General features: G+C 40.3%; 1 protein-coding gene and 1 long non-coding RNA gene across 2 annotated transcripts; both read left to right on the forward strand.

The window, feature by feature from the left end:
- Positions 1-8325: 8325 nt before the first annotated feature.
- On the forward strand, positions 8326-9801 carry ptf1a (pancreas associated transcription factor 1a). Its single transcript, XM_023261664.3, has 2 exons — positions 8326-9068; positions 9317-9801. Exons 1-2 carry the CDS (start codon positions 8450-8452, stop codon positions 9517-9519), a joined length of 822 nt encoding a protein of 273 aa, XP_023117432.1. The 5' UTR covers positions 8326-8449; the 3' UTR covers positions 9520-9801.
- Positions 9802-10504: 703 nt separating this feature from the next.
- LOC118469711 (uncharacterized) lies at positions 10505-20219 on the forward strand. The gene is made up of 2 exons (XR_004846661.2): positions 10505-10756; positions 17564-20219. It is a non-coding gene; the product is annotated as an uncharacterized LOC118469711 (long non-coding RNA).
- Positions 20220-20499: the final 280 nt, after the last annotated feature.

The raw sequence follows: 20499 nt of genomic DNA on the forward strand, positions 1-20499 counted from the left end.
GTAAAAGTCTACTCAAAACCAGCTTTGTGTCTCTATAACTGCATCACCTGGTTTCCTCCTTTGCCTCCATTATAATTACTAGTGCCACTAAACATTGCTGTTGCTGCTCCCACACAACTGTCAGATGTTGTTTAGCATTAACCTAAGTACAAACAAATTATATGCTTGTTGTTGTGCAGGGTGTCCCTAAAGTCTAGACACATAAGAAATCTCATTAACTATATATTTTTTTTGCCTCCACAGATTAAATATGGCTTTGTTGAAAGAAGAAAGAGTTTAACTGGTATTTCTCAGTGGAAGTGAAGGATGGACATATCGAATGATAGGGTTAGGGTTAGGGAAGTGATTTTTTTCGGGGCTAGCATGAATTTTAGCCATGACTGATTCTTTAGTTTCAGCTGACACATTTGGTCATCCAGAACAGGGTTTGTCCATGACACTGCCGCTTTCTTTAAATGTTTTAACCATCTTCGCCATCATGGAAAAGCCAAGCGGAATCCTCCTTGGATGACGTGGACTAAATTCATCTGCTATCTTTTGATATGACCATCCTTCACATCCACTGAGAAGTATCAGTTCAACTCTTTCTTCTTTGGACAAAGCTATATTTAATCTCTGGAGGCAAAAAAAATTATAGTTAATGAGATTTCCTGTGCGTCCAGACTTTAGGGACACCCTATATGGGTGGACAGTCCGAAACTGGAACACTTCTTGGGTTTATACGGTTTATACAAAAACTAAGCATTAAAACCTTTATAAAAGCAGACTGCTGAGATCTGTCTGTGTGATGTCCACATCCTGCTTGCATGCAGTGCCATTCTCAGGCCTCCCTAGTGTTAATCCAACACATGCTGACACTCTGGGACCTGCTCTCATCATCTTAGTTTTTTCTCATTAAAGACAAATGATACAGTCTGAAGCAACTGTTCTTGATCTGTCTTTGTCTTTCATTTGATTTTGAATAGATACTACCATACTGAACTGCAGAGTTTGATCACCTAGATTCCAAGAGCCTTCAACTGGAATTTCTTATCTTATATTTCTTATCTGAAGCTACAGAGGCTTAGTTCTTTCTGAAGGTTTCCAAGATTCTCAAATCCATCCATCCACTATACACCGTTTAATCCTCATTCGGGTCACGGGGATGCTGTAGTCTATGCCAGCTGACTTAGGGTGAAGGTAGGGGACACCCTGGACAGGTCACCAGTTTGATATAGAAACAGACAACCAATTCACACCTACTGATGATTTAGAATCACCATTTAACCATGTTTTGGACTGTGGGAGGAAGCTGGAGAACCCATGCATGCACAGGGAGAACATGCAGACTCCACACAGAAAGATCCCAGGCTTAGGCCGAGAAGCAAACCGGGGATCTTCTTGCTGTGAGGCGACAGTGCTAACCATGGAGCCACTGTGCAGACCGGATTCTCAAATCCAATCAAATTGTTTTTCATACCTCACTAGTACTTTTTTTTACTTGAAATTACCAGATTTCACTTGCATTTTCATTACACTAGCAACAGAATATTTTAAAAATGTTCCAGTAGAGGGGTTTTACTATGAGGAAATTGTTGAACATGCTGTCACTGTGGTAATTGGTTTTGATTGTGGTTACAGTTTAAAATGAAGTGAATATTTCTAGCCTGGGCAAAGCCGCACTGCTTCCCTCATTGGTACAGCACATTGGCATGTAAAGTGTGCATTGCAGATTGTCCAATACTTACAGAACACCTCAAGATACTGTGCTTTCTAATTCAGTGATGACCTGTCTATTTAGCAAGCTACTCTCTGGAACCCAGAGATATTTACTTGTCATGCTTCATTTTTTCTAATGAGAATCAGTAGAACTGTTCAAAGAATGATGACTGTAGTCAGCAAACTTTAAAATCAAAGATTTCTATCTGGACATCTAGATCACCTTCACTGACTCCTGGAATCCAGTGACTGACTCCAACAACCAACCTGAGACCTGGTAGAGCCAGATCAGATAACTCAAACATTGAGGTCTGTTGCTATCATTTTAGAAGAGATCAGGAGTTCAAGGTCCCATTATGTGACCCAACCAACTTATGAAATCTTCAACAAGTCACAAACTAAATGCTGTAAATCATAGCTTTCAAAAACAAAGGTACACTGATTATTTACTAAATAACTGTTAAGTTAAACTTTCCATAAATTAGACCACGTTCTGACCAAATTATCTTTTAAATAATTATAACCATTTTTACACTATGAGGTATTTACACTACCATTCAAAGGTTTGAGATCACTTAGAAATGTCCTAATTTTTGAAAGCATTTTTTTTTCAATGAAGATAACATTAAATGAATCAGAAATACAGTCTAGACATTGTTAATGAGGTAAATGACCATTCTAGCTGGAAATGGTTGATTTTTAATGGAATATCTAGGGTACAGAGGAACATTTCCAGCAACCATCACTCCTGTATTCTAATGCTACATTGTGTTAGCTAATGGTGTTGAAAGGCTAACTGATGATTAGAAAACCCTTGTGCAATTATGTTAGCACATGAATAATAGTGTGTTTTCATGGAAAAGATGAAATTGTCTGGGTGACCCCAAATTTTTGAACGGTAGTGTTGTCTAGTCTAAGTCTGATCTGACCCCTCTGTTCTTGACTGTTACCAGTGGTATGCATCTTGAGGTAAACCTCTGGTATTCATGAAGGCATCTCTTGATTGCAGACTTTGACAATGATACGCCAGGCTCCTCAAGAGACTTGTTTACCATTCCTGGATGTTTATTGGGTTTTTTTGTTCGATCATCCACTTTAGTCTTCTTCCATTGTGTTACAGAGTGTAACAAATTGTTTGGTTTAAACACTTCTAAAGTTTCTGTTCTCACAGGTTTGTTTTGTTTAATTTACTTAATAATGCCTCTATATAAGTGCATCGACACCTCTTGATCCACAAGGTGAGAATTTCCAGGTACAGCCAGGTGCAAATTAAACTTGGACTCATCTGCAGACCTACTTCATTTGTCATGAAATAACTAGGAAATAGGTTAGACATGAACATCAAACTCCTTATCAGCCAACTGAGCCTCTGTAAAAATGGAGGGACATTGTTAAATGACTGTAATTCCTGAACAGTTAAAACAGTTAAATTATTTATTATTATTATTATTATTATTATTATTATTATTATTATTATTTTTATTATTATTATTATTATTATTATTATTATTATTATTATTATTATTATTATTATTATTATTATTATTATTATTATTATTATTATTATTGTTATTATTATTATTATTATTATTATTATTATTATTATTTAAGATCTATATTTCAGTCACAACTTGATTTCTTGATTTCAAAACCAATGAAGTTCATTGTGGTGGTGTACAGAGGCAACATTGTGGAAAATGTTTTGTTGTCCAAACACTTATGGATCGGTCTGTATGTGTCTAATGCCAAACTTTAAATGTGTTTCTTTGGGTTTTCTAGCACCTGTGAGCATCTCACCTGTCAGGGACAGGAAAAGGAAATACAGAAAGTGAACTATGGCAGACAAATGTGTGGAATTAGTGCTGAAGCTAATCCTCTCACACTGTGATTCAGTGGTAATCCCTCTAATCTCTGGCTCAAGGGGATTATCCATCTGGATGACTTAAACAAATTAAAGGGATTTACTGAACAGTAATTTAGCAACTTGATTAGATGCATCTTTGACCATCACCGTAACCTCTGCTTTGTTGACCACTTGAAGGTTGCTGGAAATGGACCTCTGTACCCCTATGTAGATATTCCATTAAAAACCACCCATTTCCAACTAGAATAGTCATTTACCACATTAACAATGTCTAGACTGGATTTCTGATAAATTTAATGTTGTCTTCATTGAAGAAAAAATGCGTCACTTTCAAAAACAAGGACATTTCTATGTGACCCTAAACTTTTGAATGGTAGTGTAACTATAGTGACCTGATAATTTTCAAAATGTTACCTTTAAATTAGTTACCAAGATATTTGTAATTTAGCACACATAAACAAATGTTAACTCATTATTTGTTACTCATACAGAGTTAATTTCTGTATCACAATATCACAATATTTAGTTGTTCAATATATATGTGTGTGTGTGTGTGTGTGTGTGTGTGTGTGTGTGTGTGTGTGTGTGTGTGTGTGTGTGTGCGTGTGCGTGTGCGTGTGCGTGTGTGTGTCTGCATGCATGCTGCAGACCGATGGGAACCCAAACACTTGCTCCGCTCGCGCAGGTCGGCCTGTTCAGAATGACAGCACGTTTATCAATGAGACGACGTGGAGCGCGCGGTCACGGCGCGTTAAAAACCTGCACGGTTCGAATTATCATCTGGTTTGAGCAAAAAGGAAGGGGTGAGACACACACTTTTCTAACTTGTCAGTGAAAAGCACACATGCATACACACAGGGGACAATGTTTTAATCGGAGTGCTCGTGAAAAAGTTGAAACAAGGCATTGTTCCGAGGGTGAACTTTTATGTTTTTATTATTATTATTATTATTATTATTATTATTATTATTATTATTATTATTATTATTATTATTATTATTATTATTATTATTATTATTATTATTATTATTATTATCATTATTTTACCACCTAGACAGTTCATCAGACAAGATCCAGTGTAAAAGCCGCAACACAAACATGCCTCAGTTAATGTGATTTTTCACATGTAGAGCTTAAGGAATTTAAAATTTAAAAATATACCATTTCAAAGCCTGGACTTTTAGGCTCACGGATATTTTTTAAAAAGGACGTACATTTCCCTTTGAAAGCCGCCGGATCCTGAAGGTTATTACGTTCACATTTTAAATTGAAATGAGCCTACAGGTTTTATGTCTTCTATCACGTACACTACCGTTCAACAGTTTGGGGTCACCCAGACAATTTTATGTTTTCCATGAAAACTCACACTTTTATTCATGTGATAACATAATTGCACAAGGGTTTTCTAATCATCTATTAGCCTTTCAACACCATTAGCTAACACAATGTAGCATTAGAACACAGGAGTGATGTTTGCTGGAAATGTTCCTCTGTACCCCTATGGAGATATTCCATTAAAATCAGCTGTTTCCAGAAACTAGAATATTCATTTACCACATTAACAATATCTAGACCAGGTGTGTCAAATATTATGCACTGAAATGCTGAATTGCACTATGTTCTCTCAAAAGATCGTTTATTAAATGTGAATATTTTCAGAATTGTACATTTTTTTGCACTAAAACCAAGAGGAAAAATTTGGAGCTGTAGGTATCATCGGTTTCTACTTTATGATTTACTGGTCCAGCCCACTTGAGATTAAATTGGGTTGAATGTGGCCCCTGATCTAAAATGAGTTTGACACCCCTGCTCTCGACTGGATTTCTGATTAATTTAACGTTATCTTCCCTGAAAAAATGCTTTTCTTTCAGAAATAAGGAAGTGACCCCAAACTTTTGAACGGTAGTGTACCTTCGGGAAGAAGAATATAGAAAACGGACACAGCAGGCAGTTCATTATCAACCGACCCCTGCTGCTGTTTAGTCAGGGGCCATTCAACTTTTACACACCACAGGAAATACAAAGGTACACTTTCACCATGAGGGCTGCACTAACTGTTGTTTCTTATGGACAGGTCTTTCATATCCAGGTCTACTTTCACTCTTTCCCGCACATGATGTGTGTGACACGCTGTGTTTCACTTTTAGTTCTGTTTCATCACAATAAGTGAGGTCTTAATTATCGCTTTCGTCCACAAGGTCAGCTCCCTCATACCAGAATTGGAGGACATTTGGGCTTCAAAATTGTTGGAAATATAAACCTTCTCTTTTACAATTTTCTGCTCAATATTCATGAGTAATAGGTAATAAATTATCCAACGCTTGTTTGACTCAGCTTACACGTCAGTGGTACCATTTTTATTCCATGTTTTATTTGGTGTTTTCGAACCCTACTCTAATCACAGTACAGAGTTGCTAATCCATTTTAATGTTAGCTTTTTCTCGAGAGTAGAAACTAGATATTTAGCTAGCAGGGTTGTTGTGGGACCAACGTTCCATGTTTAATAATTATTATTTAAAAACTGTGTTGATTAAAAATTTTCCAACAATTACAAGAGACATCAATGAGAAAAATAACACCAAAAAAGGAGATTTAAATTTCATTTGAGATTCAATTTCGTCATCAGGGGGTGGGACAAGAGAAAAATGATATTTTAGGGGGAACTCTAGACTTAATTGGTATTTGTTAAAACGTTTTCAAACATTCTAATTTTATTTTTGTTTGTTTTGTTTTTAGATTAGGTCTCAAGACATGTAAATGTACACAACAACTGCATGTTTTAGTTTCTTGTGCATGGACGTAAAGTGTCCATCAGTTCTGGAATAACCCATAAATTGACTGTCAGACTGGATGGTTACCGAATGATCAATCGTGCTTCCTCCTCTTCGCTTGTTCCAGCAGCTCTCCCTGTCGGGGCCCTCTGAGCGTGATGGATGCTCATGGAGGTGGTGCTGCTGTCGGAGGTTGGTGCTGCGTTTAGCACCTGGTTGGTACCTCTATGTGCGTGTTTTGTGCGTCTGTTGAGAGACGTGCGACTCCCAGCTACAGCTTCATTATGTAGACAGCAACACAAGCCCCATTTACAACACGACATGTTGCCTCGCCTCGGCGAGGAGGACGCAAGTGGCCTTCTTCCCACGGCCACGGTCCGCGGCCCGCGTTCCAGCTTTGTATCAACACTAATATCCACACAGAGGCGGGGCGCGCGCACGCAGCCTGCCCCTGCAGAAGGTCCATTTTCTGCGAGGAACAAAGTGACTGCTTTCACTGAATGGACTGAATAGACGGGCGCTCACAGGCCGGTGGGCAGTCTCCTCTCGGTATACCGGGGTGCGTTAATTTGTCGCGTGAGGTGTCAATGAGGCGCGCGCCCCGAGGCCCACCACTGCGCTTTTATTTGTCGACCAGTTCTCCCAATCAAAACCCGCACTGGCTGGCACAAGTGGCGCATCGACTACTCTACTGGTGCATGTATTTCTGCCCACTTACTGCTGAATAAATGAGCGGAGAGCTGCAGGAAGAGCAGCCTCGAAGCAACACGTCTTCTGCCGGCTGCGCTTTTTTTTCACGCATTCGATTTGTTTCCACCTGAGATAAACACAATGCGATGCGTCAGATGCTGGAGCACGGGGAGGTACTCAAGAGCAGCATTAGTTGCTCATTAAGGCTAAAACCGTATTTTTGGTGATTCCTTTGAAAAAAAGTTGAACTAAATCTAAAACTCTAGTGTGTTTGTATTCTTTTTTCTAACAGGGGCTCAGTGCATTTCACTGCACATTATACTATGTATAATTGTGTTTCTGATAAATAAAGGTCTTGAATCTTGAATAATAATAACAACAATAATAACAATAGCATGTATTTTTATTATTATTATTATTATTATTATTATTATTATTATTATTATTATTATTATTATTATTACTACATTGCTATTGTTATTTTTATTCTTATTCTTATTATTGTTGTTATTATTATTATTATTATTATTATTATTATTAATACTACTACTACTACTACTACTACATAAATAACAATAATAATAATAAACTCTTCCTAGAAATTGCTTCAATCAGAGAAACAAACTTTAGTCTCACCGCGCTCTCTTGGAATCTGTGTCAAGATAAAATAAGATAATAAAATCAACTTTTCTCCGTTAAAGCTCAAAACACAGGGGTATAAGGGCGGTAAAAGAATATAGATATATCAAAAGTGTTACAACCATTCCAAGTGTTAAGCGCAAGTTGTTCATCCTTTCAGCCAATATATATATTGAATAGTCTAGCTTGAACGAATAGTTGTATTTGGCTGAAACAGCCTGAACACGTAGTTATTTACTTGAACTATATAAGTAACTGACTTAACCTTTCATTTTTATCAGATTACCAGTTCGGCCTATTTACAGCCTGTGTTAACTCGGACACTTGTTTGGTGGTGAACGGACAACTAAAATGTCACGTTAACTCATTCTAATCTAAATTAGAGCAGCAGAGGCGTTTGCTGTAAACAGTGTGACACCAGTGGAAGTGCTGTGATTTAAGCAGTCATCTCAAAATGATTCATTTAGACGTGAACTGTAACTTGTGAAGGGAGCGCGGTGCAGCAGAGCAGCCTGTCAGTCACAGTAGAGATGTTAGACGGGGGCGGGGGGCGGGGCTTCTACGCGACTATCTCGAGGTGCGCCTCGCGGACCGAGCTGTCATTGGTTGGCTCTCCTGGCACACGGCACGCGACTATGGATGTCGCTATAAAGAATCCTCGCGTGGCCGCTCTTCAACCAAAACCAAGTGTTGAGCAGAGCAGAGAGCAGAGCAGCGAGTTCATCAAAGAAGAAACAACGTGTCATTGTTTCCACGACAACAGGAGAAAGGCTCAGCGCGGACAGACATGGACAGTGTGCTGGACCCTTTCTCCGGACTCGACTCTTTCTCCTCCCCTCCGTACTTCGACGACGACGACTTCTTCACCGACCAGTCCTCCAGAGATGGACACCTGGACACTGATGACTTTTTGGATGACGACGTCGACTTCCTCACCAATCATTTCCAAGATTATTACGGCAAAGACAGCGGCAACAGAGCAGCGCCTCACGATGGAGACTACGACTACGGCAACCTGTCCTTCTCCTCCTCTTCCTCCACCTTCTCATACAGCTGCGCCGACAGCACCCCGGAACTTTCCCCTCAGATGGTCCACCGCGGTGTCCCGTTACTGAAACGGAGGCGGAGGATGAGGTCGGAGGTGGAGATGCAGCAGCTGAGGCAGGCGGCCAACGTCAGGGAGCGACGGAGGATGCAGTCCATCAACGACGCGTTCGAGGGGCTGCGCTCTCACATCCCCACCCTGCCCTACGAGAAGAGGCTGTCCAAGGTGGACACCCTGCGGCTCGCCATCGGCTACATCAACTTCCTGGCCGAGCTCGTGCAGTCCGATCTGCCCATTAGAAACTCCAACAGCGAGACGCACGCGCAACCTAAGAAGGTCATCATATGCCACAGAGGAACAAGTAAGTCCGAGCAGAGCACATGCAGCTTCATTCCTCTTTTATTACAAGTGGTGTGGAGAAGATGCGCACTGGTGTACAGTTTGCGCATTTTCATAAAGACTAAATTATATCCCTCTGAACTGTGTTTTTACGCATCTGTTGTCCTGACTTTTTACGCATGTAGCCAACAGTACAACAATGAAGAAAAGGAACGAATAAAAAGCCTTATATTAACGTTAACTTCTCTCTCTCTCTCTCTCTCTCTCCAGGGTCTCCCTCCCCCAGCGACCCGGACTATGGCCTGCCTCCGCTGGCCGGTCACTCTCTGTCCTGGTCGGATGAAAAGCAGCTCCGGGAACAGAACGTCATCCGCACCGCCAAGGTCTGGACACCGGAAGACCCCAGAAAACTGCACAATAAAGCGGGCCTGACAGACATTGAAAATGAGCCTCCCTTCGGCCTGGTGGCCTAAACACGAACACCAGTGCGCCGTGCACTTGAAAGACACACTGTAATGTGAAGATCTGCTTCCATTTTCTGATATTGTACTCCACGTTGTAGCCGAAATAGTTTTATCATGTTGATAATTTTGTTTTTGTAATTCAGGCAACTGGCAATCATGTATTTATTTTTTCCACAAGTGATAATATATATTTTAATTTAACTGTAATGAGAGAGAAAATGTATTTTTATATTGGTGTACAATGATATGATTTATATTTATATTCAGTCTGCAAATAAATGCACCTACACATAAAAATGGTATGCTCCTTTCTCTATATCATTTTATTATATTATTTAAACAGAATTAGCATAACTAATAACAGTGCTGTCTGGTCAAGTGGGAAATAACACATCAACACATGGTTCATTATTGAGCTTGGAAATGTTTCGAATTAAAGTTACGTTTCTAGAAGTGTAAGTGCGCAAATATCAGCTCCGGATGAAAGCCACAACATGTGGCTTATATCTCCTGAACTTTTGATATGATTAAAGTGACAGCTGGATTTTTAAAGGGTAGGCTCCGGAGAAAGAGCTTTTGAAAGTAGACACTCACTGGTCAAAACCTGCCTTTTATACTTTATTTTTAGCCTTTCAATCAGTAGGTCTGCGGTCTTTTGACAAGATCAGAACATCAGTGTGAATTTTTAACCTTCAGATTACTCATGCCAGTACAATACACGTTATTTCTGGTACATGAATGAAAGAAGAATCACTTTATATCTTTATATCTAATGGAAATAGTGCCCAGTTGCGCGTGGTGCGCACTGAACGTTGCAACTCTCTGAGCCGCTTAACTTTTACCAGAAAGTCTGATTGAGTGAGAAAATGGGAAGCTGACAGTTAACTCAAACCGATACAGCCCCAATATTGTGACATAAATATGCAAATGACATGCTAATGAGAAGAGACTGTATACCCACAACAGCTGAAGGTATTTAAAGCGCACGCGGGCGTGTAAGCAGGATGGTGGGAGGCTGTTGAATGCTGCTCTGTGCTGGCAGGTGCGGGCCGGACAGATTTTCCCGTGGTAGCGGCATCCCTCCAACATGTGTCCCCACAGCCTCTTCTGAGGCCGCCCCCACTCCACCAACACACCACCGCATACATGAACCGAGCGGGCCCAAAAGCTACGAGCACAAGGCTGAGGAGGACACGCTGCAAGGCTGCTCTGAGGATTCAGGATTCCAAAAGCTCCAGCGTAACAGGTGGGTTAGCTCACGTCTCTATTTATCACAACTATTATCAGATATGGAGTTGAACTTCTTTCTTCATTTCTTTCACTCTTTTTTGGGACAAAAATCATTCATAAAACGCCACATTTTTCTGCTTTCCAATCTCACATTTTGAAGGTCCCGGGGATGTTTTTCCTCCTCTCTCTCTGTCTTCTCAGCGGCCCCTCCAGGTCCTCTGGGAGTCCGTCCGCTCTCATTACCAGCGCGACAGGAGCATGTAATCCTATTACAGCCATTAGAAAGTCAAATGTTAGTGAGTCAATGCAACTTCATCACTTTGGCAGGAGGGCCGGTTCCACTTTGAGTGCGCAACAGCAGAGCCGAGGGTTAAAACAGTGGTAGCATTGTAGTTTCTCGCACCTTAACGCCTTTGTGTCGTTGATGCGTTTTAGTGCCCGGAGCGCAAAACGCCTCTCAACATTCTTTGGTGCGGTCGCAGCCAAGCGGAAGGGACAGGCTGAAATACTCCCGGCTATCTTGTCACTCCGGCTACGGGGTTGGCAAGGCTTCAAAGGACACGACTGTTTAACAGTCTGACAGGTTTTATTTCCTTTAGTTCTCCGCCGGCTTGGACATTATGGGCCACGCCAAGCGGTAATTTGGTTGAGAAAGGCCCGGCGCTGAGCTCAAAGGCCGCTGATTCACCACACAGACATGCACGGCGCTTTCACACCTACAGTACAGAGAGCTGCACACTCACCACACTGCTGGGAATAATCAAGAATTCTAGGGATAAGACAATTCGGAGAGTAAAGTCTTACTTGTGAAAATATTCTGGACGCTTAGACGGGAAATATTACCAGAGCTAGATTAAACAAAATCATATGTCAGAGAGGTAACAACAATAAAGAGGTTCAAAGAATATCAAAAACCTGTTGCACCAAAGTGGAACTGTTGTCAATCAACATTAAACACATAATTTCAACAACAACGACAAAAAAAATCCAGTTTAGATTTCGAAGGGAATATGTGCCGGCTTTTCACTTAACCTTTCCAGTGTTTTCTGTTTGCGCCACTTTTAGCTTTGATTTTATGACTCCTGTTCCATTCAATTAATGAACTCAAGATTATTCCCGAGAGATTAAAAATGCTCATATTGCATAGAAAAAGTTTAAGTATTGAAAGAGGCCGTTATTCGTCGCTATTGTGGATTTAATCACCTGCATGTAAATACTAAAGGCAGGACTCACAGCTCTTTTGTGGGTATTTTGACACTAGTATTTTCACTATTTTGAAGGCTCTTTGTAACCACGAGTGTCGTTCACAGCAAGCAGTGTGATATGTGCAACAGGTAATGTCCATAATAAAAGGCACAGTAGAGAACTACTTAGATATCTGAAGTCTTACATTGTGCTATTCTCGTATCTGCTATAAGAAGGAATTTTTAGCCATAAAATTATATTAATTTTAAGCTTGAACGTTCATTATAATGAACCTTCAGGGAACATTTCACGTGTTTCATGTGAAAAATGTTCCCTAAAATGCACCGTTTTAAGTGTAAATACTCTATTAAATCACCTAATAATACGTAGGCACTTTTACGCACCAGCGACTTTGAACATGCATTTTGTCGACTTCTGTGGCACAAAGTGAATTAAAAAGTAATGAAGGAAAAAGGCAGTCGTGTTTACTACGTCTGTGGCGAATTAAAACATCAATGTCAGTTACACAGCTCTGACTAACACATGAGGTCGAAGTGAGGAAAAGGTTGTATTGCCTCTAATTCTTTTAAATCCGCTTTGAGTGTCCGTTTCGGCGCACCGGGGGAGACGCTGAGCAAGAGCCACAAATCTGCCTGATTTGCAGATTATCTCGCTGGCGAAATAGAGCCCCTGGAGTTATTACTGATACCTCTGGCTTAGAATTTTACTTTTCAGAATGGCATCAGTGGGCCAGCTGCGAGGCTGTGCTGGTCAGCCACTCCACTTCGCAGGCGCATTACGCTCAGATTTGCTCTGCAGGGCGGCTGATTTTTGGACACGGTGAGCACCGAGTACACAAGGTGTCTGCTGGGTTGGCTGACTGAGGAGGACGCAAGACAGGATGTATGGCAGGAGGAGCAGGGATCATTCTCTCATCCCGGCTGGTCTTTTTCTTTTTCTTTCTCTTTTTTTTAAAAGAGTTGACCTTCCAGTCTAAATTACATCTTCATTACCCCCAGGAAGAGATCTGTCGCCCCGTGTTCTCCGGGGATGCACCTGGTAGTTCAAACTTTGTCTCTTTTCATTTCTCTTTGCTTGAGTCCCTGGACAGCAGCTGCCTAAAAACAAGCAAAGAGAGAGGCCCTTGCAGTGTCTTCAAGACGGGTTTGGCACCGTTTTCCACGTCTTTAATGTTCCATCAGCCTTTGTCCAGGATACAATATGGCCACTTTAAAGCATGACGTTTTGCAATAATAAAACACATTTTCAATGATGTGACACCGGGCTGAAAGCGCAACGCGGGCCAGACAGGCCAAACATGTCCCTGCGTTTGTTTTGTGCACCCGGAGCCAATTAACAGCGAGGTCTTTTCGCCGCGCCTTGATAAGCCAATTAAATTTATGTCTTCTACTTTTTCAAGGGGAGAAAGGAGGTGGATTTGGTGTGTTCTTGTCCTCGAAATTGCGATTTTCTTGCCATCACCTGGTGCTTTCTCTACAAGAGAGCAAACTGTCCCGAGTGCCCTCGGAACCATACGGCTCTCGCCATCCTGCACCATTGTTTCACGCGTTGATCACTCATTACCGGGATGTAACAAATCCCCTGTTAACTATGTTTTGTGTCATATTTTCATCCGCAAGATTAAGCAGATGCTGCGATTGTAAAATGTAAACTGTAGGGCTACTCAAGACTGAAAAAGAGACGGGCACTCAGTTGCGAGCGAGAGGAAGAAAAAAAGCTTTGGGCACATCTTCAGAGGAATAAAACATTTAGCCATAAAGCTAAGTCTTCAACCTGCTCTATTTCAGCCTTTGTGTTGTTTGTGAATAATTAATGTTAATAGGGACAGGTTTGTATACTCTGAATGCGGGACCACAGGTGCGGAGTGACAGGATGAATAACCGGCCCTGAATTTTGCCAAAGCTCGAGGGCTCTTGTCCAGGGTCTCCAAGCTGATGGAAAATATTGTCATCTCTTTGATTCGCAGCATTACTTTCACCGAGAACAAAGCCTGGTGATGAAAAGCTTATGCTGGAGTGAAATGGGTGATGACGGTGGCCGCTTCAGAGTCCTGAAAGAAAAAGAAAGGGGGCGAGTCAATGGCAATGCGCGCTTCTGGTTTTGTGCGCAAGTGCTCCATCTAACTCAAATAAAGGAGCCTTTCCAACTTTTAAAGGACCACTTTTTGCCATTAATAAAGGCTGGACGGCTGTAGCCATTAAGCATATGGTGCTAAGGCGCTGGTCTTTTGTCCCTGTAAGGCCCTTGAGATACTAACTTGTGTTCTTTCCGGGATATTTAACTTCTCAAAAGCTCCAACTTTATGCGCCGGCAACAAGTGGCTCCGGGGCGCACGAACAGCTTTCCCCAATAAGAAAAGCCACAGTGGTTAGAACAGACGAATTAATGGCTAAATCGTTAGATTAACGTCTCTTAATAGCAGACTTACATTTTAGAAAAAAAAAACATTTCATATGTTTGCCTCAGAGAGCGAGGCATTTGGATTTGTTAGGACTGCTCTTCTGACGCATGAATATCAATTGCAACGCACTGACAGAGTGGGAGTGAAGTCAGTGTGCCCCCAGTAAATCGCAACTCTCTTAAATCTCATGAAAGTAAAACTTAAAGTAAAATAAGTCCAGTTGCGTAGAAATTTTATTATACGCCACCATACTCCGCCCCACTCCACCTCCAAGGCGCGTTTTGCCAAAGTAAAGTTAACCGATGCTGCACAAATGGAATGTGAATTTCAGTCCGAGAGGATGATTGTGAATATGTAAAATTAAAAATGTTGCCTCGGACCATCCTATAAAAATGGCGTTTTCTGTATTATCTCTGATTACGTTTCCATTGTGCCCATGCGTAAAAGCTTCAGACACGTTTCCAGTTTGGCGTTATTGTGTTCTGCGCGTTGCCGTACCTCGCGCCTCCGTGAGAGCAGCATGGGACAAGTGAAGAGCTTCATCAACAAACAGGAGCAGCTCCTTGTCCCGTGAATGATTTTAAGAAGAGGTCATAAATCTAAAGTGACGTGATCAGCTGATGGAAAGATGGAAAGCCCGACTTTTGACACTTACCTCAGAGAGATTTCAGTCACCAATTCATTAGTGCCATGTGTTGTGACTCCTCCGCTGTCATATTTACATTATTATTGAAGCACAGTAATTGTACCAATAGGTCAAGACGGGAGATAAAGAGTAAAATATGACGAGGAAACCCATTTTAATACAGACGTAAGAATCATTTAGCAGGTTTGACAGGTGTCTAATTTTAAGCAACGTGCTCAATTTTTCACACAGCAAATCACAGCAAGATTGCTGGTGTTGTAGTGCTGTATTCCATATCACTCCCCACCCAAGTATAAATTACAAATATAGTATTTTATATTATTTTGCATAAGGGCATTCTTGACGTTTTCCATGGTCTGAGTTAAGAAGTTCTCGGTTTTGTACATTTTTACGCAGTGCAGTTTATATCCATGCTACCCTGTAAACCCTTCCTGCTTGCATTGTGGCATTATCTGCTCATACTAATAAAATGAGTGGATGTGTGTGTGTGTGTGTGTGTGTGTGTGTGTGTGTGTGTGTGGTGTCGGTGTGACGGAGCCAGCTGGCCGCCTCTGGCCTCTGAAAACCCCCCTGGTGGATGGAACACGGCGGGCTGACCTCCGCGCTGGAGGACGGGAGATGTGCCTTTGACTGAATTAGCCATAAAGACGTCTTGCTATGATCTTTGTTGTGGCTGAAAGCGGAGGGGATATTAGAGGTATTGTGCACAGCTTTTGCGTGCCCCATCATGAAATATTAGGCTACAGTCTATTCAGGAGAAAGTTCATTTGAGATGATAATAAAATAAAGCAGGCTGGGCTGATTTCAGAGGACAAGGGGTAACTATATATGTAAATAGCTGAGCACTTGAAGAATTGTTCAGAAAAGCAGAAATGACCCTGGGATTTGAATAATGATTCACGAGTTGTTTCATGCTCAGGCTTATGCTTAACCCGCACGCGTTGACAAATGATCGATTTCTTTTTTTTTTTTTAGCTGTTAAAAAAATAACAGAATAACTCAACAAAAAGTGATAAATTACTAATATGCTAATTTTAGTCACGGCCGTTTGTACGTGTGCGTCTCCATCCATCTCCTACATTCCCCTCTCCTGTTCCCCGTCGTGCGCAAGAGGACACTCAACCCGTTTTGACCGAGTCTTTTGTTCGTTTCCAACCCTTACTTCAGCCTCCAGGGAAGGGAACTTTTTTTTCCTAGTTTTTATACTCTGGGCCCTCCACCCCCATCCCTTGCTCTGTCAGTTGCCAGGATTCAGAGGTGTAAAAGCATGCATCATTTTTCATCAGCTCTCCGTTTTGATAACGACAAAAGCTGCTGCTATGGAACAGCCTCTCCACTTGTTCGCTGGCTTGAACTTCACTGATGTCCGACTGCTCTCTTTTCCTCGCCTGAACGCGACGCAGCAGGGATGGATTTGCAAGACAAATGCAGCTGTATGCGAGAGAGAAAGTCAAGTGGCACAAAAAGGCCGTTTCAGTCAGCCGATGGGATGGAGAAAGTCAGCATTATGCGCACGTCAAATCAATCAAAAACAAAAGCCCGCATGCAGAAAATACAGAGTTTATACTGTTGAAATGGCAGCTTTTTTGTTGTTGTTGTTGCTCAAATTGAGAAGTCTGTAAGGCAAACAAGTAGTCGAGATAGTGTTTAAATATATGTCATTTTTCTCAGCGTTAAGTGGCAACTGCTCAGATGACAACCACTTTAGGTTAGGTGTGTTCTAAATAACTAGAAAACATAAGTAATGGATGTTACCATTATTTGTCAAAATGTAATTTCATTATATGGAAAGGCTACTCAAATTGGGCTTCTTGTTACAAGCAGATAAAAAAATGCACTTTTTTTCTTTCTTTTTTAATAAGAAATTGACGTGAAATTAAGCCTGCATTTTTAAAAGTGTCATAGTGGACTGTGTTATGTGTTTTTTTTAATTTGTTTTCTTTATAATTAATTACTTGATTGATTCAATGGGTGATTTCACACAAGGCATGCTATTTCAGCTGTTGGAATTGTAGCAGTTTTTTTTTTTTTTTTTTGAAAGGCTAATATTTCAGACTTGACTCAAGGATATTGTCACTTGCACTGGAGAGACTAAGCTCAGATCTCAGTGAACTATACACCATTCTAGCCACTCAGTGTCTGAGCACTTTTGTACTCAACAGCACTTGCATAACAATGATGATACTAAAACACATAACTCCATTGAAACATAGAAAATGTGACTCGTGGTCAAGATATGAAGTCATATCAACAGGTTGATGTTTATCTTCAATTTCTAACTACATTCTCCCCAATAAATATAAACACTTGGGTCAGAATTTTTAAAGTACTGTCTCAAACTACCAAACACACACTGAGGATATCGCATCGAAAAGTCTTGGAAAAGTATTAATTGCCTTTTGAAATGTGCCCCACAGGTCAAACGTATCACAAAATAGAAACAGTGAAATAAAACTATATGTTTATCACCTCTTTATAAAGGTGTGTAGGCATCATAGGAGGAAAAACATTCTGTCTTTTTTATTAGATTTGAAAATATCCATCTAACATTTCCTTCTTCCTCTCCCCAGGCACAGCTGAAACTCAGCCTGCTGGGCTGTAAGTCAGAGCTTCCAGTGGCTGGTGGCCAGTGCTGACTGGGAAAGCTTCCAGCCTCAGAGGGACTGCGATTAACCCAGAAGCAGTCAAGCTCGGCAGGAAGCCCTCCGCAACCAGCTACTGCTATTTATCCACTTTCCAATTACTTTTACAGCGACTCTCAACCTGACACTATATGTGTTGTTCTTGCAGACCAATAGAGTATGGCTGTGAAAGGAGAGGCAGACATGAAGAAGGAAACCCTCCTGAGCTGCTTCAACAGGCTGTAAAATATACCTAAAGTTAGTATCCATGGAAACTCACTGATCTGTGAGAACAGCCTGAAGGACACACAACACTTTTCTTTACCTCAGGTACATTATTAGTCATAGTACAGTGTATATAGTGCTTAACAAATTTATTAGAACACCTGTCATAAAAGTGAGAAAATTATTTTAGAAATTTGCCAAAAAATTATAAACTAAAAAATATATTGTTATTTATCAGGCAGATACCAAACTGGAACAACTAAACAGTCCTTATTCACATACATTAACCAAAAGTCTTAATATTTTGTGTGACCTCGTTTGGCCCTGATAACAGCTTGCATTCTTCCTGCTTTTGCTTTTATGTACTTTTCAATAGTCTGTTTTGTTATTGAGTTCCAAATACTTTCTAGCTGTTCCTAGAGACTTTCTTTGCATGAAACTTTTGTACGATCTATTTTTGAATTCTATAAATCCCAGATCTGTTCAATAGGATTCAAGTCTGGACTTGGTCAGTCCATCAATTCCAGAACTCCAGATTCATTTTTCGTGACCCAGTAGTCTCTGTACAGCTTTGAAGTATGCTTGGGATCATTGTATTCTTGATGTATGAACCCATGACCAATCAGATTCAATCCAGAAGAGATTCCTTGATGCACCAAGATGTTGTGGTAGACCTTCTTGTTCATGAAAGCATCCATTTGAACTAATTTGTCCATGCCGTTTCCACAAATGGAACCCCATACCATAATGGAATCTCCACAGTGTTTCACTTTGGGTGTAATGTATCTAGTATCAAAACGTTCTCCAGCTTTTCTGCAGACAAAAACATGATGATGCTGACTGAAGAATTCAAACTTGGACTCATCCATCCAAAGTACCTTCTTCCAGTCATCTACAGTCTAGTATTTGTGCTGCCTGGAAAATTTTAGGTATTTGGATGTTTGCAGGCCTCAATAATGGCTTCTTAGCAACTGACCTTCCCTTTAAACCTTCAGTCGTCTGCTTATGGTCATTCTGGAGACTTTCTCAGATTCTGATCTAGAAGCATTAATCGCTGCCTGAAGATCAGCAGTGGTTGTGTAATCAGCAATATTGGTAATTTAGGGCAGCGGTGGCAAACACCTTAAACTGAGTGGTGGTCTAATAAATCTGTTAATTCCTATACATACATACATACTTATGTGTGTACGTGTGTGCGTGTGCGTGTGCATGTGTGTGTGTGTGTGTGTGTGTGTGTGTGTGTGTGTGTGTGTGTGTGTGTGTGTGTGTGTTTAATCTTCTGATGTCAAAGCAGTTTAGAGTGGTCAAGTCCTTTGCTTTTTCTCTTGCAGCTGAACAATGAAGACAAATGTAAAATAATTTGCTACCTTTTAATTTGTTGTATTGTATTTACTGCAGACCAATAAAAATCAATTCAGACTTTACTGAATTCAGCTGTTTACACTTGTAAAAAATTAATTAAAAGCATCTTTGTTTTAAAAAAAAAAAAAAAAACTATATTATTGAACAAATTCCAAAGCACAGACTACGTAAGTAGACTTTTTGTAAAGTTGTTTGTTATAGCATCCATTAGTTTTCATTCATTTCCTCTTCATTTCACAATGTGAATGACCTTGCAAAAACTTTTTACTTTTTAAATGAAAGACAAACCACCCCTATGAATAGACAGCATCTGCATTAATTAGTAACACTGGTTTTTCAGCTATAAATACAATATATTCACACACTACAGAAATTTTCTCTTACTCAAAAAATGCAAAACACACAGTGGATGCTCCACAGATTCATACTCCACCCTGATCTTCACCATCATGTCTGCATATATGAAGCAAAAAATACTTACTGCAGTAATACTGGATGTTAGCATGCTTAAATCATGAGCTGCCATGTTATTCTCTGAATACTCTGCTATATGTTGATTGATTACTCAAGCAAGTTTCAGTTGAGTTTCAAGCTGTGTAAATTGCTTGGATTTGTAGTCTCCAAGTCCAAGCTCAGATAGCCCTGATGAAAATACATATGATTTCTTAGTCTAACCTGTACAGAGCCACAGGATAAAGTGTTGGTGGATTGCCTTATACATCTCGTGCAAACATCTCATGACTGTTTCTCTTGGTCTTTCACACAAAACCAGCTAAGCTGAAGAAACACTGGACACAGATTAAGATCTAGGGACTCTAGTACAACATAATATAATAATTTGGGAGTTAACATATTTTAACAAGTCACAAATTTGTACCCCTAAAGTGTAACTTTTTGAGATACCTTGTGTCTATATTTTAAAAATTGTGTTTATTTTTGTCATGCTTTCTAAAAATGGATTCAGTTGTTTTCTTTGTGTTAATTTCTTACCAATAAACAAATCATTTCTGTCCTACAATCCTGGTTGGTTCCTAGATGAATGAAGAAATAATGCAACTAGTGGATGTTACAGTTTTTCTCAATTGATAAGACACTGTTCCTGAAAAATAGCACACACTTCCCAACACACTGCACACTATTTTTTTCTATTTGAACACAGTTCACAAAGCACTGCAGACTTGTGTCAAAAATGCACATTATTGTCAAAATCTGAACTTTGCTTTCAAAATTAAGACACACGAAGCAAAACTAGGACACTGCACTGCTAAATACAAAACACTCTTCTCTCACTGTGTTTT

Source organism: Amphiprion ocellaris, chromosome 10 (genome assembly GCF_022539595.1).
Source record: "Amphiprion ocellaris isolate individual 3 ecotype Okinawa chromosome 10, ASM2253959v1, whole genome shotgun sequence".
NCBI lineage: Eukaryota > Metazoa > Chordata > Actinopteri > Pomacentridae > Amphiprion > Amphiprion ocellaris.